A 16,142-nucleotide genomic window follows, 5' to 3' on the forward strand; every position below is an offset into this window, starting at 1 on the left:
AGAGTCTGCTGTCTCTCTCTCTCTCTCTCTCTCTCTCTCTCTAAACACAACCTGGTGATGAACATGACCAGTATGATACTGATGTTCTTGAAAAAGACATAACTGAAGGCGAAGTATTCGCAGCTATTCGTGCTCTGAAAAACGGAAAAGCTGCAGACCCCGATGGCATAATAGGGGAGGTTTTCAAACATGCAGCTCTTGTTATTGTGCCATTTCTGGTTATTCTTTTCAACAAACTGTTCACTTCAGGTATATATCCATCCCAGTGGACAGAAGCGGTTATTCAGCCACTTCACAAGAAAGGTGATAAGAACTCTCCCGACAATTATAGGGGTATATCCCTTTTGAATGTTTGCAGTAAACTTTATAGCCACATTTTAAACCAACGACTTAGTAAGTGGATTGAAGAGAACAGTGTTATAAATGAAAGTCAGGCAGGTTTTAGGAAGAAATACAGTACAATCGATCATGTCTTTACTCTGTTTGCATTGGTTCAAAAACAACTGTCTTATCATAAGAAATTATATGTCGCATTCATAGATTTTAGAAAAGCATTTGATTCAGTTGTACGAATAAATTTGTGGAATGTCCTTAAAAAAAGAGGTATACACGGAAAAATGTATAATGCAATAACTAGCATGTATCATGTTGTGAAAGCCAGAGTTAGAGCAGGCGGTGAATTAAGTAATGCTTTCATGTGTCCCACAGGCCTTAAACAAGGTGAAGTGTGCAGTCCTGTCTTATTTTCTTTATTTATCAACGAACTAGCATCTGAGATTATTAACAAAGGAAAGCATGGTGTTCAGCTGATACCTGATGTACTAGAAATACTTATTCTTATGTTTGCTGATGACATAATTCTGATATCTGACTCTGTAACTGGTCTGCAAAATCAGCTGAATGTGCTATATGATACGGCCATGAATCTTGGCTTGATTGTGAACCTTGACAAGTCTAACGTTGTTGTGTTTAGAAATGGTGGGTACTTATCGGAAAATGAAAGGTGGTTTTATGGAAAAGCAAAAATGACAGTTGTAAACATGTATAAGTATCTAGGTGTCATTTTGTCAACAAAACTAACTTTTTCCCATACATTACATGATATGGCTGGCAGGGCAAAAAAGGGGGTGATTAGTATTTTCAAGTTATTCCGATCAGTTGGTGAAAAATGCCCAAAAATATTTTTTAAACTATTTGATGCGCAAATTCAACCAATGCTTAGTTACGGGGCGGAAGTTTGGGGTCTGATTGCAAATCTTGATGTAATAGAGAAAGTGCATACATTTGCGCTAAAACGGTTCTTGAATGTGAGTGTTAGAACACCAAATGCAATGGTTTATGGTGAACTGGGCAGATTTCCCTTGTATATTAATATATACTTGAGGTGCATCAAGTACTGGCTAAGAATTGTCAAAATGCCAGAGCATCGGTTACCACTGAAAGCATATAAAATGTTACTATTTATCCATCAGCAGAATCGGAATACATGGGCCACATCTGTTTGTTTCTTGTTACATAAATATGGATTTCAGGAGGTTTGGGAGAATCAGGGGGTGGGAAATGAAAAAGAATTTCTAAGCACATTAAAAAACAGACTGGTAAATGAATACAAAGAACGTTGGTCTTTACAGCTATCAGACAGTGAGCGTTTCTCACTATATCGTACTTTTAAAAGTAGTCTTGTACTATCACCATTTTTGTTGGAGCTGAAACATATTCAAGCCAGAATTAGCTTAACACGTTTACGACTTGGTGTGTCACAACTCAATACACATAAATTACGTTTTAAACGTAATGTAACAGATGATGAGCTGTCTTGTCCTTTTTGTGATTTTCAAAAAGAAACGGAAGTTCACTTTGTGTTACAATGCCCTCAATATGCTGACCTGAGACAACAGTATATCCCCTCTAAGTATTATAATACTCCGTCCTTGTTTAATATGACATTGCTTTTTGCAAGTGAAAACAAATCATTGGTTATGCGCTTGGCTATATTCCTAGACAAAGCTTTGAAAGTTCGTTGCTTATAGTGTTATGTTTGTGTTGCGCCTATGCATTTACCTGTAACCACCCCTATTGACATGGGCCAATGGCCTTTTCATTTAAACAGTTCTCTCTCTCTCTCTCTCTCTCTCTCTCTCTTTCTCTCTCTCATACATATACACACGCACATCACAGAGAGAGACAGAGACAGAGAGAACGCACATTAGATAATAAAAAACAACAACAAACAAACAAAAACACCACCTTGACAACACCCACACAGCCAAGACCCGAACCGTGTGTCCACAGGACAGGACGGCCAGAAAGGCGAACGTGGCTTCACGGGGCCCAGTGGTTCCCAGGGCCCCAAGGGGGACATGGGCCACGCAGGGACACCCGGGGTCAGAGGTCAGAAGGGGGAACCCGGGGTGTGGCAGCCCGGGATGGACAGCTGTTGTCTGGCTCTCAGTGAGTTGGGGGGGGGGGGCCGTGGGGGGGGGGGGGGGGGCGGGGAGGGGCGCTTTACAAACACGGGGTCATTTGCACAACAGGCTGCCTACCTGAGTAGAGCCGACTGACGGCTGCCATTGGGCGCTCATCATTCGCTTCCTGTGTCATTCAATCAGATTTCAGGCACGCACACATACACGCTCAGGCAGACATGTGTATGACCGTTTTGCATATTTACCCCACAACGTAGGCAGCCATACTCCGTTTTCGGGGGGAGGGGGGTGCATGCTGGGTATGTTCTTGTTTCCGTAATCCACCGAACGCTGACATAGGTTACAGGATCTTTAACGCGCGTATTTGATCTTTTGCGTGCGTATACACACGAAGGGGGTTCGGGCACAAGCAGGTCATTTGTTGACCTGGGAGATCGGAAAAATCTCCACCCTTTACCCACCAGGCGCCGTCACCGAGATTCGAATCCGGAACCCTCAGATTGAAAGTCCAACGCTTTAACCACTCGGCTATTGCGCCCGTCAGTCGAACTGCCCTCCGATTCAAACGTGGGGTGTTCGGGGTGCTGGATGGTGGTGGTGGTGGATGATGATGGTGTGGGTGGTGGTTGTGGTGTGGGTGATGGTGGTGGTGGTTGTGGTGGTGGTGGCGGTGGTTGTGGTGGTGGTGGTGGTTGTGGTTGTGGTGCTTGTGGCGGTGGTTGTGGTGGTGGTGGTGGTGATGGTGGTGTTTGTGGTTGTGGTGCTTGTGGCGGTGGTGGTGGTGGTGATGGTGGTGGTGGTTGTGGTGATGGTGGTGTTTGTGGTTGTGGTGGTGATGGTGGTGGTGGTGGTTGTGGTGGTGATGGTGGTGGTGGTGGTTGTGGTGGTGATGGTGGTGGTAGTTGTGGTGGTGATGGTGGTGGTGATGGTGGTGGTGTTGATAAGTTGTTGGTGTTGACTTGTTGCTGTCAAGGAGTAAGGAGGCAAAATGGTTAAGATGCTCATCTGCCAGTGCAGACAATCCGTGAGGGTCTGGGTTCGAATCCCGCACTCGCTCTTTCTCCTTAGTTCGACTGGAAACTCAAACTAAGCGTATAGTCATTCGGATGAGACGATAAACCTAGGTCCCGTGTGCAACACACATTCGGCGTACGGAAAAAGAACCCATGGCAACGAGAGCATTGTCCTCTGGCAGAAAATAAGCTGTGGAAGAAAATAACCCTCTCGGAAAGGCCCACAAAAATATGTATGCAATGCACTCGGCAGCACGATGAAGCGGCGTCGGCTTATCAAGCTCCCGGTCAGTCCAAGATACCAGCCTCAGCTGCATGTGTGCTGTAGCGTACATGGATTGGCCCGAACGCAGTGACGCCTCCTTGTTGGTTGGGGGTGGGGGCGTGAGAGGTGGGGGGTGGGGTTGGGGACGAAAGCGGAGCCTCCCCAACCGGAAACTCTCTCTCTGCCCCACAGCCAGACCCACGTTCAATGCTCACACCCAGGAGCGAGTCACCGTGAAAGAGGGTAGCTCTCTCACCCTCACCTGCGGAGCCCAGGGGTTCCCACCCCCCCAGGTGAGGTGGGAGCCCCGCGCCGCGTTGGAGGGGAGCCCTAGGTTCCGGGTTTCGGGCGGACGCTTGACGATTCTCAACACCACCGCCCTGGGGGACAGCCGGAGGTTCACCTGCGTGGCTTCCAACGCCTTAGGAACTTCCGGGAGGAGCTTTACCATTCGTGTGCTGCGTGCGTGGTTGTGTCGTGTGTGTGTGTGTGTGTGTGTGTGTGTGAGAGAGAGAGAGAGAGAGAGAGAGAGAGAGAGTGTCAGTGTGTGTGAGAGAGGAGAGAGACAGAGACAGAGAGAGTGTGTGTGTGTGTGTGTATGTTGTGCTTATATTTGTGTGTGTGTGTCTTGTGGTGTGTGTGTGTGTGTGTGTGTGTGTCGTGGTGTGTGTGTGTATGTGTGTGTGGTGTGTGTATGTGGTGTATGTGTGTGTGTGTGTGTGTGTGTGTGTGTCTGTGTGTGTGTGCGTGTGTGTGTCTGTGTGTGTGTGGTGTGTGTGTGTGGTGTGTGTGTGTCGTGTGTGTGTGTGTGTGGTGTATGTGGTTGTGTGTGTGTATGTGGTGTGTGTATGTGTGTGTGGTGTGTGTCTGTGTAAGTGTGGTGTGTGTATGTGGTGTGTGTGTGTGTGATGTGTGTATGTGGTGTGTGTATATGTGTTTGTGGTGTGTGTGTGTCTGTCTGTCTGTCTGTCTGTGTGGTGTGTGTATGGTGTGTGTATATGTGTTTGTGGTGTGTGTGTGTGTGTGTGTCTGTCTGTCTGTGTGGTGTGTGTATGTGGTGTGTGTGGTGTGAGTGTGTGTGAGTGTGTGTGAATAATTCAGAAAGCTAAGACTAGGACTTTACCATGCCCGGATCCCGTCCTATACAGACCACTTGGTCCTCGCCCCTCTACCCCGAAACGTCACCGTGACGGAGAACGACACGCTGCGCCTGGAGTGTCGCGTGCAGCAGCAGACCTCGGACCCCGTCAGCGTCACGTGGTACCACGTGACCCCGGGCGGCGCGCGCACGGAAGTGACGTCAGGCGTGTCCACCACCACGGGCGGCAGTGGCAGCGTGGTGCTGACGATCCCGGAGACAGCCGTGCGCCACAGGGGGGTGTATGTGTGCGAGGTCCGCGATGAGCTGGAGACGGTCAACGTGACGGAGACTGTCACCGTGCTGTGTGAGTGCTGTTTGCCCCCGCCGGGCCCAGGGGGGTTTGGTGGTGCTGGTGCTGGTGCTGGTGCTCTGTGTGTGTGTACTGTATATTGCGCGCACGATCACACACACACACACACACACACACACACACACACACACACACACACACACACATACACAAAGAAAAGAAAGAAGCAGTTTATTCGTCAGTGTTTATAAATCAAACGTGTGTTTGTGTTTCCTTTTAAACTGTGTGTCCATACCACCCGCTGTGATTAAATAGTCGGTTTTCAATCTAAGTCTCTCTCTCTCTCTCTCTCTCTCTCTCTCTGTGTGTGTGTGTGTGTGTGTGTGTGTGTGATCGCGCGCGCAATATACAACACACACACACACACACACACACACACACACACAATTATTATATGTATATTGTGCACCAATCAGAGTGGATTTCTTCCACGGAATATATGTATATGTATATACGGAGAACGACACGCCTGGAGTGTCGCGTGCAGCAGCAGACCTTTGACCCTTCGGTCCACGTCAGCGTCACGATATATATATAGATAGATATATAGATAGATAGATTGTGTACCTATCAGAGTGGATTTCTTCGACCTACCAGAGGGCAAAAACACCCGGAAATCTTCAGCAAGAACTGACATCGTACTCCACCCCAAGGCAGCGAAACAATCGATTCTGATTGAGCTCACTGTGCCCTATGAAAGCACATAGGCATACATATATAGATATACATATAGTTATAGATATATAATGTATATGTATTATTATTATTATTATTATTATTAGCTTTTACGCCTAAACTTGAAATTAAGCCCAGGGCCCTGGGCAAACAGAACACATACATAGATATCAGAAAGGAAAAATTGAACACAGATACCAAACATTAAAAACCAGATATTAATCCCCCCTCCCCTTACACACACACGCCCACAACACACACAAGCACACTCGCACGCACACACACACACACACACACACACACACACACACACACACACACACACACACACACGTCATTGCACACAGTCATTCATATATTTGTATTTCTTTTTATCACAACAGATTTCTCTGTGTGAAATTCGGGCTGCTCTCCCCAGGGAGAGCGCGTCGCTACACTACAGCGCCACCCATTTTTTTGTATTTTTTCCTGCGTGCAGTTTTATTTGTTTTTCCTGTCAAAGTGGATTTTCTACAGAATTTTGCCAGGAAAAACCCTTTTGTTGCCGTGGGTTCTTTTACGTGCGCTAAGTGCATGCTGCACACGGGACCTCGGTTTATCGTCTCATCCGAATGACTAGCGTCCAGACCACCACTCAAGGTCTAGTGGAGGGGGAGAAAATATCGGCGGCTGAGCCGTGATTCGAACCAGCGCCCTCAGATTCTCTTGCTTCCTAGGCAGACGCGTTACTTCTAGGCCATCACTCCACTATATATATGTCATTCCGTGTTCCGCGCGTTTTAACACTTGGCAGCACGTGAAACCGACTGCTCCATGTGATGTCTCTGTGTGCACCCAGCCCGACCCTACATCACCGGGACGTCTGGGCCGACGGTGAGGGCCCGGGAGGGAGAGGACGTGGTGCTGAGCTGCTCCACTGACTCCCTGCCCACCCCTCTTGTCCGCTGGAACCACGATGTGGGTGTGGGTGTGAGTGAGTGTATGTGTGTGTGTGTGTGTGTGCGTGTGTGTGTGTCGGGGGGGCGGGGCGGGGCGGGGTTAGCGTGTGTGTGTGTGAGTGTGTGTATGTGTGAGTGTGTGTGTGGGTGGGTGGGTCTGTGTCGGGGTGGGGGTGTGTGGGTATGGGGGGGGGAAGGGTGAGTGTGGGGGCGGGCGGTGTGATGGGTGTGTGTGTGGGGGGTTCGGTGAGAGAAGGAGAGAGAGAGAGTGTGTGTGTGTTTAAACGCGAACGCCTGCGCGCATCAATGTACGTACGAACATAATTATGTGTAATGTTATGCGCTCAAAGTTTGTTTGACAGTATGTAGGTGATATCAAGAGATCAATGAATTACATACTATACTTTCCTCCCCCCCAGAGGAACGATTCTCACGTGTTTGAGGACCCGGAAGGACGACTGCACATTGTGGATGTACGAAAAGTGGATGCTGGAGAGTACACGTGCACCGCTACTAATAACCTGGGTGCGGACAGCCGTACTCTTCGGGTTGAGGTGCAAGGTACGCGAATTTTGATCAGTGCAAGGGGCGACTGAAGTGTACTTCGTAGTTGACGATTAAACTTTGCACATGCTGATTGGATTTGGCGGATGACGTATTTAACTTTACATTCAAGAGGACGATTAAACTTACTCTGATTTAATCATGACGATTAAACTTTACTTTGAACACGGCGATTAAGCTTTTCTCTAGTTTAATCGTGACGATTAAACTTTTCTTTAATCATAACGATTAAACAATAATTTGAACACCACACCACACACCACAACCCACCCCACCACACCACCACACCACACCACCACACCACGCCAAACCACACCACTACACCCCGCCCCACCACACCACACCACACCACACCCTACACCACCACACCACCACACAGTGTATTTAAAGCGCTCATAGTCTGATTTCTGAATAAAGGGGCAGTGTATTTAAAGCGCTCACAGTCTGATTTCTCAATAAAGGGCGTGTATCTAAAGCGCTCAGTCTGATTTCTGAATAAAGGGCAGTGTAAGTACCTGTTGTTCGTCCGTCAGCACGACAAGGACCATCTTAGTCATCCTGGAGCTGGGGTTGTTGGGGTCAGTGTGTGCCCAGATGACTGGTCAGTCCAGATTGTGCCCTGAAGGTTCTGTGGCAGTGTGGACAGGGGATGGTGTGCTGAAGGTTCTGTGGCAGTGTGGACAGGGGATGGTGTCCTGAAGGTTCTGTGGCAGTGTGGACAGGGGGTGGGGTCCTGAAGGTTCTGTGGCAGTGTGGACAGGGGGTGGGGTCCTGAAGCTTCTGTGGCAGTGTGGACAGGGGGTGGTGGTCTGAAGGTTCTGTGGCAGTGTGGACAGGGGATGGTGTCCTGAAGGTTCTGTGGCAGTGTGGACAGGGGATGGTGTCCTGAAGGTTCTGTGGCAGTGTGGACAGGGGATGGTGTCCTGAAGGTTCTGTGGCAGTGTGGACAGGGGGTGGTGCCCTGAAGGTTCTGTGGCAGTGTGGACAGGGGGTGGGGTCCTGAAGCTTCTGTGGCAGTGTGAACAGGGGGTGGTGGTCTGAAGGTTCTGTGGCAGTATGGGCGGGGCGTGGTGGCGGCAGTTGGGGGTTCCAAAACTCGGGCTTTCCGCGCCTGTCTCCGCTGCTCATCAACAGCTGTCCTGGTGGTATCACAGGTCAGGACACCTTTGAAGCGCCACGCGGACCTGTCCACAGCTGCATGCTCCCATGTGTCTGGGTTGATGTTGAAACCTTTCAGGGAAGACTTCAACGTGTCCTTGACACGCTTTTTCTGGCCTCCACTGGAGCGCTTGCCGTGTTGTAGCTCGCCATTGAAGAGTTTCTTTGGCAGCCGATGGTCTGGCATGTGAGCTACGTGTCCTGCCTAGCGAAGCTGTGGTGTGCATGATGATGGTGTGAATGCTGGGCAGACCCCAACGGGAGAGAACCTCAGTGACTGGGTCCCTGTCTTGCCATTTGATCCCGAGGTGTTTCGTGAGCCAGGTTGTGTGGAAGTGGTACACTTCCTTGGCACGGTGCTGGTAAACTGTCCAGGTCTCACAGGCGTACAGCAGCGTAGGGAGTACATCAGCCAGGAACACTTTCAGCTTGATCTCCGGGCTGATGCCTCTTCTGTTCCATGACATTGACGTGTGGTCAGCCGTCGCCACTGTCGGCAGTATGTAGCGGTGAAGAAAGCAGCATGCTGCATGTTGCAGTGCCACCACAGGCGTCGCTAAAACCGGAACTCACCCCGTTGAAGTCATCGCTGTTGTTCGACTGTCTGGTCAGTGGCGACGAACCTCTACAGGTGTGTGTGTGTGTGTGTGTGTGTATGTGTGTGGTGTGCGTGCGCGTGTGTGTGCGTGCACACGTGCGTGCTTGTGTGCGCGTGCGTGCGACCAGACTCTGCATGTTTGTGTGTGTGTGTGTGTTATGTATGTATGTATGCATGTATGTATGTGCGTGTGTGGTGTGTGTGTGTGTGTGTGTGGTGCGTGCGCGTCTGTGTGCGTGCACACGTGCGTGCGTGTGTGCGCGTGCGTGCGACCAGACTCTACATGTTTGTGTGTGCCACGTGTGTGTGTGTGTGTTATGCATGTATGTTTGTGTGTGTGTGGTGTGTGCGTGCGTGTGTGTGTGCGTGCATACGTGCGTGCCTGTGTGCGTGAGCGTGCGACCAGACTCTGCATGTTTGCGTGTGTGTGTGTGTGTGTGTGTAGCGTATGTGCGCACGTGTGTATGTGTGCACGCGCGTGTGTGTTCATAACTGTGTGTATGTGTGCATGCTCGCTCTCAGGTTTATGAATGACATCAGACGATAAAAATCAACCAAGCAACGACAACAACAACAACAACCAGAAGCGAATATGAACAGAACTCGGTGTCCGAACGTGTGTGCGCGTGTGCGTCAGTACACACGCGCGCGGGTGAAGGAGGAGGTGGGGGGCGGGGGGGGGGGGGGTAGACTGTGGGCGGCACGTGCGTGTTACGTGAAGGTGTGTGACGCCTCATGAATTTAAAGCACACGTGCAGGCTTTTTGGTTTTGTTTGTTTTTTCGTGTGAACACACGTATCTCAGTCCGACAACACGTTCCGTTCAGGTGACGTGGCTGAAATCAGGGGCACCCCTGGACGTGTCCGACCCGGGCAAGTTCATCCACCTGCCCGAAACGGACGCCGGAACGCCGGGCACACGGTCACACCGCCTGCTGGTGACACGCGCCGCAGAGAGTGACGTGGGCATCTACCAGTGCCAGGTCAACAACCTGTACGGCACGGCACGGGATCAGTCTTACGGTATGCTCTGTGTGAACAAAGTCAGTCTGAAATGAAGTGCATTTGGTTTCGTGCTGCCCCGCCCTCACTGATATCAGACTCGAGTTTGTCCCGTCCAAGTGCTACCGATATCCATGCACATTTAATCTTAAGTCTTCTGGTGTGCATCAACTGGACGGTGTGACGTGTGTAATCTGTCATGTTTCTTATGTAAAGCGGTTAAACTTAGCCGGGGAAATTGTAACCTCGTAGTAGGTCATGAACTATTGTTGCTCGTTTCTGGTACTATTTCGTTGAAGTTTAATTTCCTTTTTGAATATTTTGTGATGGTATTTGTTCATTTACTCCTTTAGGAGGGGCCATGGCCTGATGAATAAACCATTCGCATTCGCACTCTCTCTCTCTCTCTCTCTCTCTCTCTCTTTGTTTTGTAGTGACTTTATTTCAGCTGCCACATTTCATTTGATCATGTTTTAGTATCTTGTTGTGTAGTGACTTTATTTCAGCTACCACATTTCATTTGATCATGTTTTAGTATCTTGTTGTGTAGTGACTTTATTTTCAGCTGTGACATTTTGTCTGATGACGTTTCCATGTGCTCCTGAACCCCGCAGTGTACAAGGACATGCAGCGAGTCACCTGCAGGGACACGTTCTCTCTGTGCAACAACTCGCTGTGCGGGTAGGTCACGGGCGTGTCGCACGTGCGCGGGCAGACAGACTGTTGTGAGATGAAATGGAGAATAGAACAGATACACGGTGAACAGTGCAGAAACACACAGGCCAAGGTCAGCCCACCTGTGAGCACTCACTGATGCTCGCACGCGTGCATGCTCGTTACAGACGCGCAAACGCGCGGGCGCGTGAACGCACGCACACACACAAACACATACATTCACACACACACGCACACACACACACACACACACACACACACACACACACACACACACACACACACACACACACACACACACAGCAATGACCTTATTTTCTTCGCAAACAGCGTTTTACAAGGGAACAATTCCACAAATGCAAGCGATGAAAAGGAAAGAAAAAAAATCAAATGGCAATGAACAAAAAGGAGCTAACAATCAAACCAAAATCATAATCACACACAAACACGTAAACAGTCATACAGTCTTGCGCACATGCATGAATTCCAGTGTGTGTGTGTGTGTGTGTGTGTGTGTGTGTGAAATAGAAATGCAATTGTGTATTTCATTATCACAATATTCATGTATATCTGCATTTTGTTGTTGTTACCTTTCCTCTCTCTCTCTCTCTCTCTCTCTCTCTCTCATGTCTTTTCGATTTTTTCACTGATGGCTTGATGTAAAAAAAAGCAATTGTTGCTAGTTCAATTTCCCGTCATGAAGTAAAATATTGACAACACACACACACACACATATATGAAAACAAACAGAACACCACCACCCCCTCCCATAAAAAAAAAAAAAAAACCGATGCTTGTATTCATTGGTTTTACGTGGACCGAGTAAGACGTGGAATACACTGTGTGTGGGTGTGTGTGTGTGTGCGCGCGCGCGCGCATGCACGTATGTGTGTGTGTGTGCATTCACTGACGCGTGTGTATGCACGCGCGCGCGTGTGTGTCTGTGTGTGTACGTGTGTCTGTGTGTTTGTGCGCGCTCGCGCGTGCCCCCCACTATTCGTGTGCAGAGCCCGTTGCCCCGACAACTGTCAGCTCGCTGCGGTTCCTGTCATCGGGTCCGGTTCCTACTCTGTGGTGAGCACCGTTGGTCCCCCCTCTCTCTCACACACAGTCTGTGTGTGTCTGTGTCTCTGTCTGTCTGTCTGTCTCCCATCTCCCAGGTAAAAGATGCGCAGATCTGATCGCGCCTGAACCTCAAGATCCCGCCAGCTGTTTTCAAAGCATTCTGTGGGTTGTGGAAACGAGAACTTACTGTACCCAGCATGCATGCACATCCCCGAACACGGAGAACATCCGCCTTCGTGACACTGAGGCTTAAAAATAGTCATGCACGTCGAAGTCCGCTTGTATGTATACGAGAGAACATCTTCATGGAAATTGCAGCCCTTGAACGAAGAAAAAGAAGCAATAGAAGAAGAAGAAACAGTAGCAGAAGCAGTAGTAGTAGTAGTAGAAGAAGAAGAAGCATTAGAAGTAGTAGCATTAGTAGAAGAAGAAGTAGTAGTAGCAGTAGAAGTAGATGATGAAGTGGTAGCAGTAGAAGTAGATGATGAAGTGGTAGCAGTAGAAGTAGATGATGAAGTGGTAGCAGTAGAAGACGACGACGAAGAAGAGGGCGAAGTAGTAGTAGTTGTAGTAGTTGGTAGTTGCTGTAGTAGTTGTAGAAGAAGAAGAAGCAGTAGTAGTTGTTGTGGTGGTAGTAGTAGTAGTAGAACTAGAAGAGGAAGAAAGAGAAGATGACGACGATGACTGAAGAAGCAGCAGAAGAAAGGTCGGAGTTCACACAGTGTGTTCTCTCGCCAGAGCTCCTCCGTTTGCAAGGCGGCCGTGCACTCGGGCATTCTGGGAGAACGGGAGGGCGGCCTTGTGCTGTGGACGATCGACGTCACCACGGAGCCTTTCTCAGCTGCCACGGCTCACGGGATTCACTCGGATGCATCCTCCGGGTATGTATGATATAAGTCACCGAGTCGTGTTCGACTATGACCATCAGAACGGCAGAGGAGGTAACTGCTGTCCCGACCACCTAGGCTGGAATTCGATGACAGTAGAGAATGTCTTTCATGCCCAAGTTACATCCCCACTCTCTCTCAGCCAAGAGGGTTTTAGAACAGTCGGCATTGGGGATGGTTCCCAAAGGCCAACAAGCCCCCCCCCCTCCCGCACTCCCCTCTCCCCCCAAGGCCGCAGCACTAAGAGCCAGTGCAATTTTGCCTCCAAGTTTGAGAGTCACAGTCTTTCACAAAAGACTAAGCTGTAAATGATTTCCGATTGCAATAGAGAAACCATTGGTAAGTCAGCTCTCACATTGCTGTTGGCCCGCCTGTAGACTTCGGTTAATCTGTGATTTTAGGTGAGTGGTGGGCATCTTCAGGGTACTGACCACCATCAGTAATGAAAACCATAACAACTGAAACACCAACAGCAATGACAACAAAAACTGAAGTTCTAACAACAGCAGCAACAATATACAGCAACAGCAAAATATAAACTGAAACAGCAACATCTGAAACAAGAACAACAGCAACAACTGAAACAAACGGCAACAAGAACAGCAACAACAAAAGCTGAAACAGCAACAGCAACAACTGAAAAAAAAACCCACAGCAACAAACACTGAAAAAGGACAACAATTGAAACAAGGACAACTGAAACGACGACAAGGACAAGTGAAACAACGACAACAATTGAAACAACAAGGACAACTGAAACAACAACAAGGACAACTGAAACGACAAGGACAGTTGAACAACAAGGACAACTGAAACATCAACAAAGACAACTGAACAACAACTGAAACAACAAGGACAACCGAAACAACGACAAGGACAACTGAACAACGACAAGGACAACTGAAACAACAACAAAGACAATTGAAACAACTATAACAACAAGGACAACTGAACAACGACAAGGACAAATGAAACAACAAGGACAACTGAACAACGACAAGGACAGCTGAAACAACGACAACTAAACAACGACAAGGACAACTGAACAAGGACAACTGAACAAGGACAACTGAACAACGACAAGGACAGCTGAAACAACGACAACTAAACAACGACAAGGACAACTGAAGCAACAACAATGACAACTGAAACAACGACAAGGACAACTGAACGACAACTGAAACAACAAGGACAACTGAACAAGGACAACTGAACAACGACAAGGACAGCTGAAACAACGACAACTAAACAACGACAAGGACAACTGAAACAACAACAAGGACAACTGAAACAACGACAAGGACAACTGAACGACAACTGAAACAACAAGGACAACTGAAACAAGGACAACTGAAACAACGACAAGGACAACTGAACGACAACTGAAACAACAAGGACAACTGAAACAATGACAACAACGACAAGGACAACGGAAACAAGAATAACGGAAACAATGACAAGGACAACTGAAACAACAAGGAAGAAAAGAAAAAAAAATCGGTACAGACACAGTAGACAGTAACAAAAACGAAAAAACAAACAAAAAACGAAAAAAACCGCAAAATATAAAAAAATAACATGGAATATAACTCAGTCTCTCTCTCACACACACACACGCGCGCGCGCACACATACGCACCAGCTTACACACGCATGCATACACGCACTAATATACACTAATACTTCTGAGCTCTTTTCCATGTTCACACATTGTCCGAGAGCAAACGAGAAGAGATATATGTAGAAGTTCTCACCAGAAGCTCAAATAAAACATGGAAAATAAGAATTGTTTATAATTGTTCCATGAGGTATTTTTGGTACTCTTTTTTTGAATGATACTAAGGTAGATTTATTTTTTAGATAGTCGGTGGAGCGAGAGAGAAAGAGAGCGAGCGAGAGACAGAGAGAGTACAGTTTTGATCCATCTCCAATTCTGTGGTGTCGGTTCACAGAAGACTGTCGTTGGAGTGACATGGTGGCTGTCTCCTCTCTGCGAGGGACGCTCACTCAGTCTGGCTCCGCGACTAAGCGATTATTGTAATGTTAAATCGGAACGGGCACTACTGAACACCACCGAAGTGATTTGGTAGCAGTGCTGGGTCTCCTCTGGTGTGTGCCCTCCTGGTGACTCGACCTGGCATCGATAATTTTGTGTGGACTGCCTGCAGTGGGACTGTGACAGGCGAACCCTTGTGTGGCTGAGTGAGCCGTGTGGGAGTAATGCCACTGAAACGGTGCAGATGATGGGGGGAAAGAGAGAGAGAGGGGGGGGGGGGGAGAATGTGTGTGTGTGTGTGTGCGAGTGTTTTGTTTAAGCTCAAGTTTGCAGTTTACTCTGTACTGTTTGGGGATGCATACTTTCTAGTTAGACAAGCATATGCAAGAGTGAGAGACAGACAGAGAGGATAAGATAATCATCATTGTAATGTTTATCTGTTTTTATTTTATTTTATTATTATTCCTTTTTTCTTTTTTCTTTTTTACAGGGGAGCAGTTGAAGGAATCGCAGCAACACCAATCGATGTGGATTCCTGAACACACACACACTCACATAAACATTGCTTCACACATACAATATATAGCTTTCATGCCCATGCACACGTTTACATATGCTAACACACGCACACGTGCATACACACACACACAAACATGTCCATAAACTGCTGATGCATAAACCACACATCCATTTACCTGCATAACGTCTTTTGTAAGTCACTTTCTGTTCATTTATTTCTTGAAAGTATTGTCAGTGTTTTCAAAATAATAATACAGTTTGCCTTCTGAGATTGGACATATCTCCAATTTCTTTGTAAAAAAACAAACAAAAAAAAAAAAAAAAACAACCAAAAAAAAAAAACAACAAACCCACCAACAACAATACCATCACCACCGTAACAACCATAGCATGAAACAATTTGAAATAGAAAGCACACACACACACTTCTGAAGTATATCACACACATACACTTCTTAAGTATATACAATATACAAACACACAAGCTCTGAAGTATTTAACACACACACACACACACACACACACACAATGAGACACACAGCCGAACACGCACAATACAGACAATACATGAAATAGGAGGTCATCTGAAAGGTCAAGGTTGGAAAATGATGTGAAATTAAAAAACAAATAATAATGATAATGAAACCATCATATGAAATGGCAAAACAAGTGTCTGCTTTAGGTTTGAATAATTAATTTGTTGTTGGCTTTTTATCTGTTTATTTTATTAATACACTCCTTCTCTCTGGTATAATGATGTATTCTTGACAAATTAATTTCATCCAAACTTCCCTTAAGACTTTCCCCTTCTCATCATGCCACAATACACACTGAACAGGGTGGGGGGGGGGGGGTGAGGAGAGGGGGTTGTGCAGTCTTTCAAGGCTCCCACTGAGGAAAATTAAAAAAATC

At 47.5% G+C, this 16,142-nt stretch overlaps 1 protein-coding gene across 4 annotated transcripts in view; it reads left to right on the plus strand.

Annotated features, from left to right (window-relative positions):
* LOC143277849 (uncharacterized) overlaps positions 1 to 16,094 on the plus strand; it is a 29,258-nt gene extending 13,164 nt beyond the window's left edge. For all 4 annotated transcript variants that reach the window (XM_076582772.1, XM_076582773.1, XM_076582775.1 and 1 more), the window contains exons 8-18: positions 2,293 to 2,451; positions 3,897 to 4,166; positions 4,853 to 5,149; positions 6,669 to 6,787; positions 7,188 to 7,329; positions 9,030 to 9,121; positions 9,915 to 10,110; positions 10,704 to 10,770; positions 11,772 to 11,838; positions 12,568 to 12,710; positions 15,202 to 16,094. In XM_076582772.1, the coding sequence (XP_076438887.1) occupies positions 2,293 to 2,451; positions 3,897 to 4,166; positions 4,853 to 5,149; positions 6,669 to 6,787; positions 7,188 to 7,329; positions 9,030 to 9,121; positions 9,915 to 10,110; positions 10,704 to 10,770; positions 11,772 to 11,838; positions 12,568 to 12,710; positions 15,202 to 15,250 (1,601 nt within the window). In that variant the 3' untranslated portion in view covers positions 15,251 to 16,094. The remainder of the gene's footprint in view (positions 1 to 2,292; positions 2,452 to 3,896; positions 4,167 to 4,852; positions 5,150 to 6,668; positions 6,788 to 7,187; positions 7,330 to 9,029; positions 9,122 to 9,914; positions 10,111 to 10,703; positions 10,771 to 11,771; positions 11,839 to 12,567; positions 12,711 to 15,201) is intronic.
* Positions 16,095 to 16,142: the final 48 nt, after the last annotated feature.

This window comes from Babylonia areolata, chromosome 35 (genome assembly GCF_041734735.1).
Source record: "Babylonia areolata isolate BAREFJ2019XMU chromosome 35, ASM4173473v1, whole genome shotgun sequence".
Classification (NCBI taxonomy): Eukaryota; Metazoa; Mollusca; class Gastropoda; order Neogastropoda; family Buccinidae; genus Babylonia; species Babylonia areolata.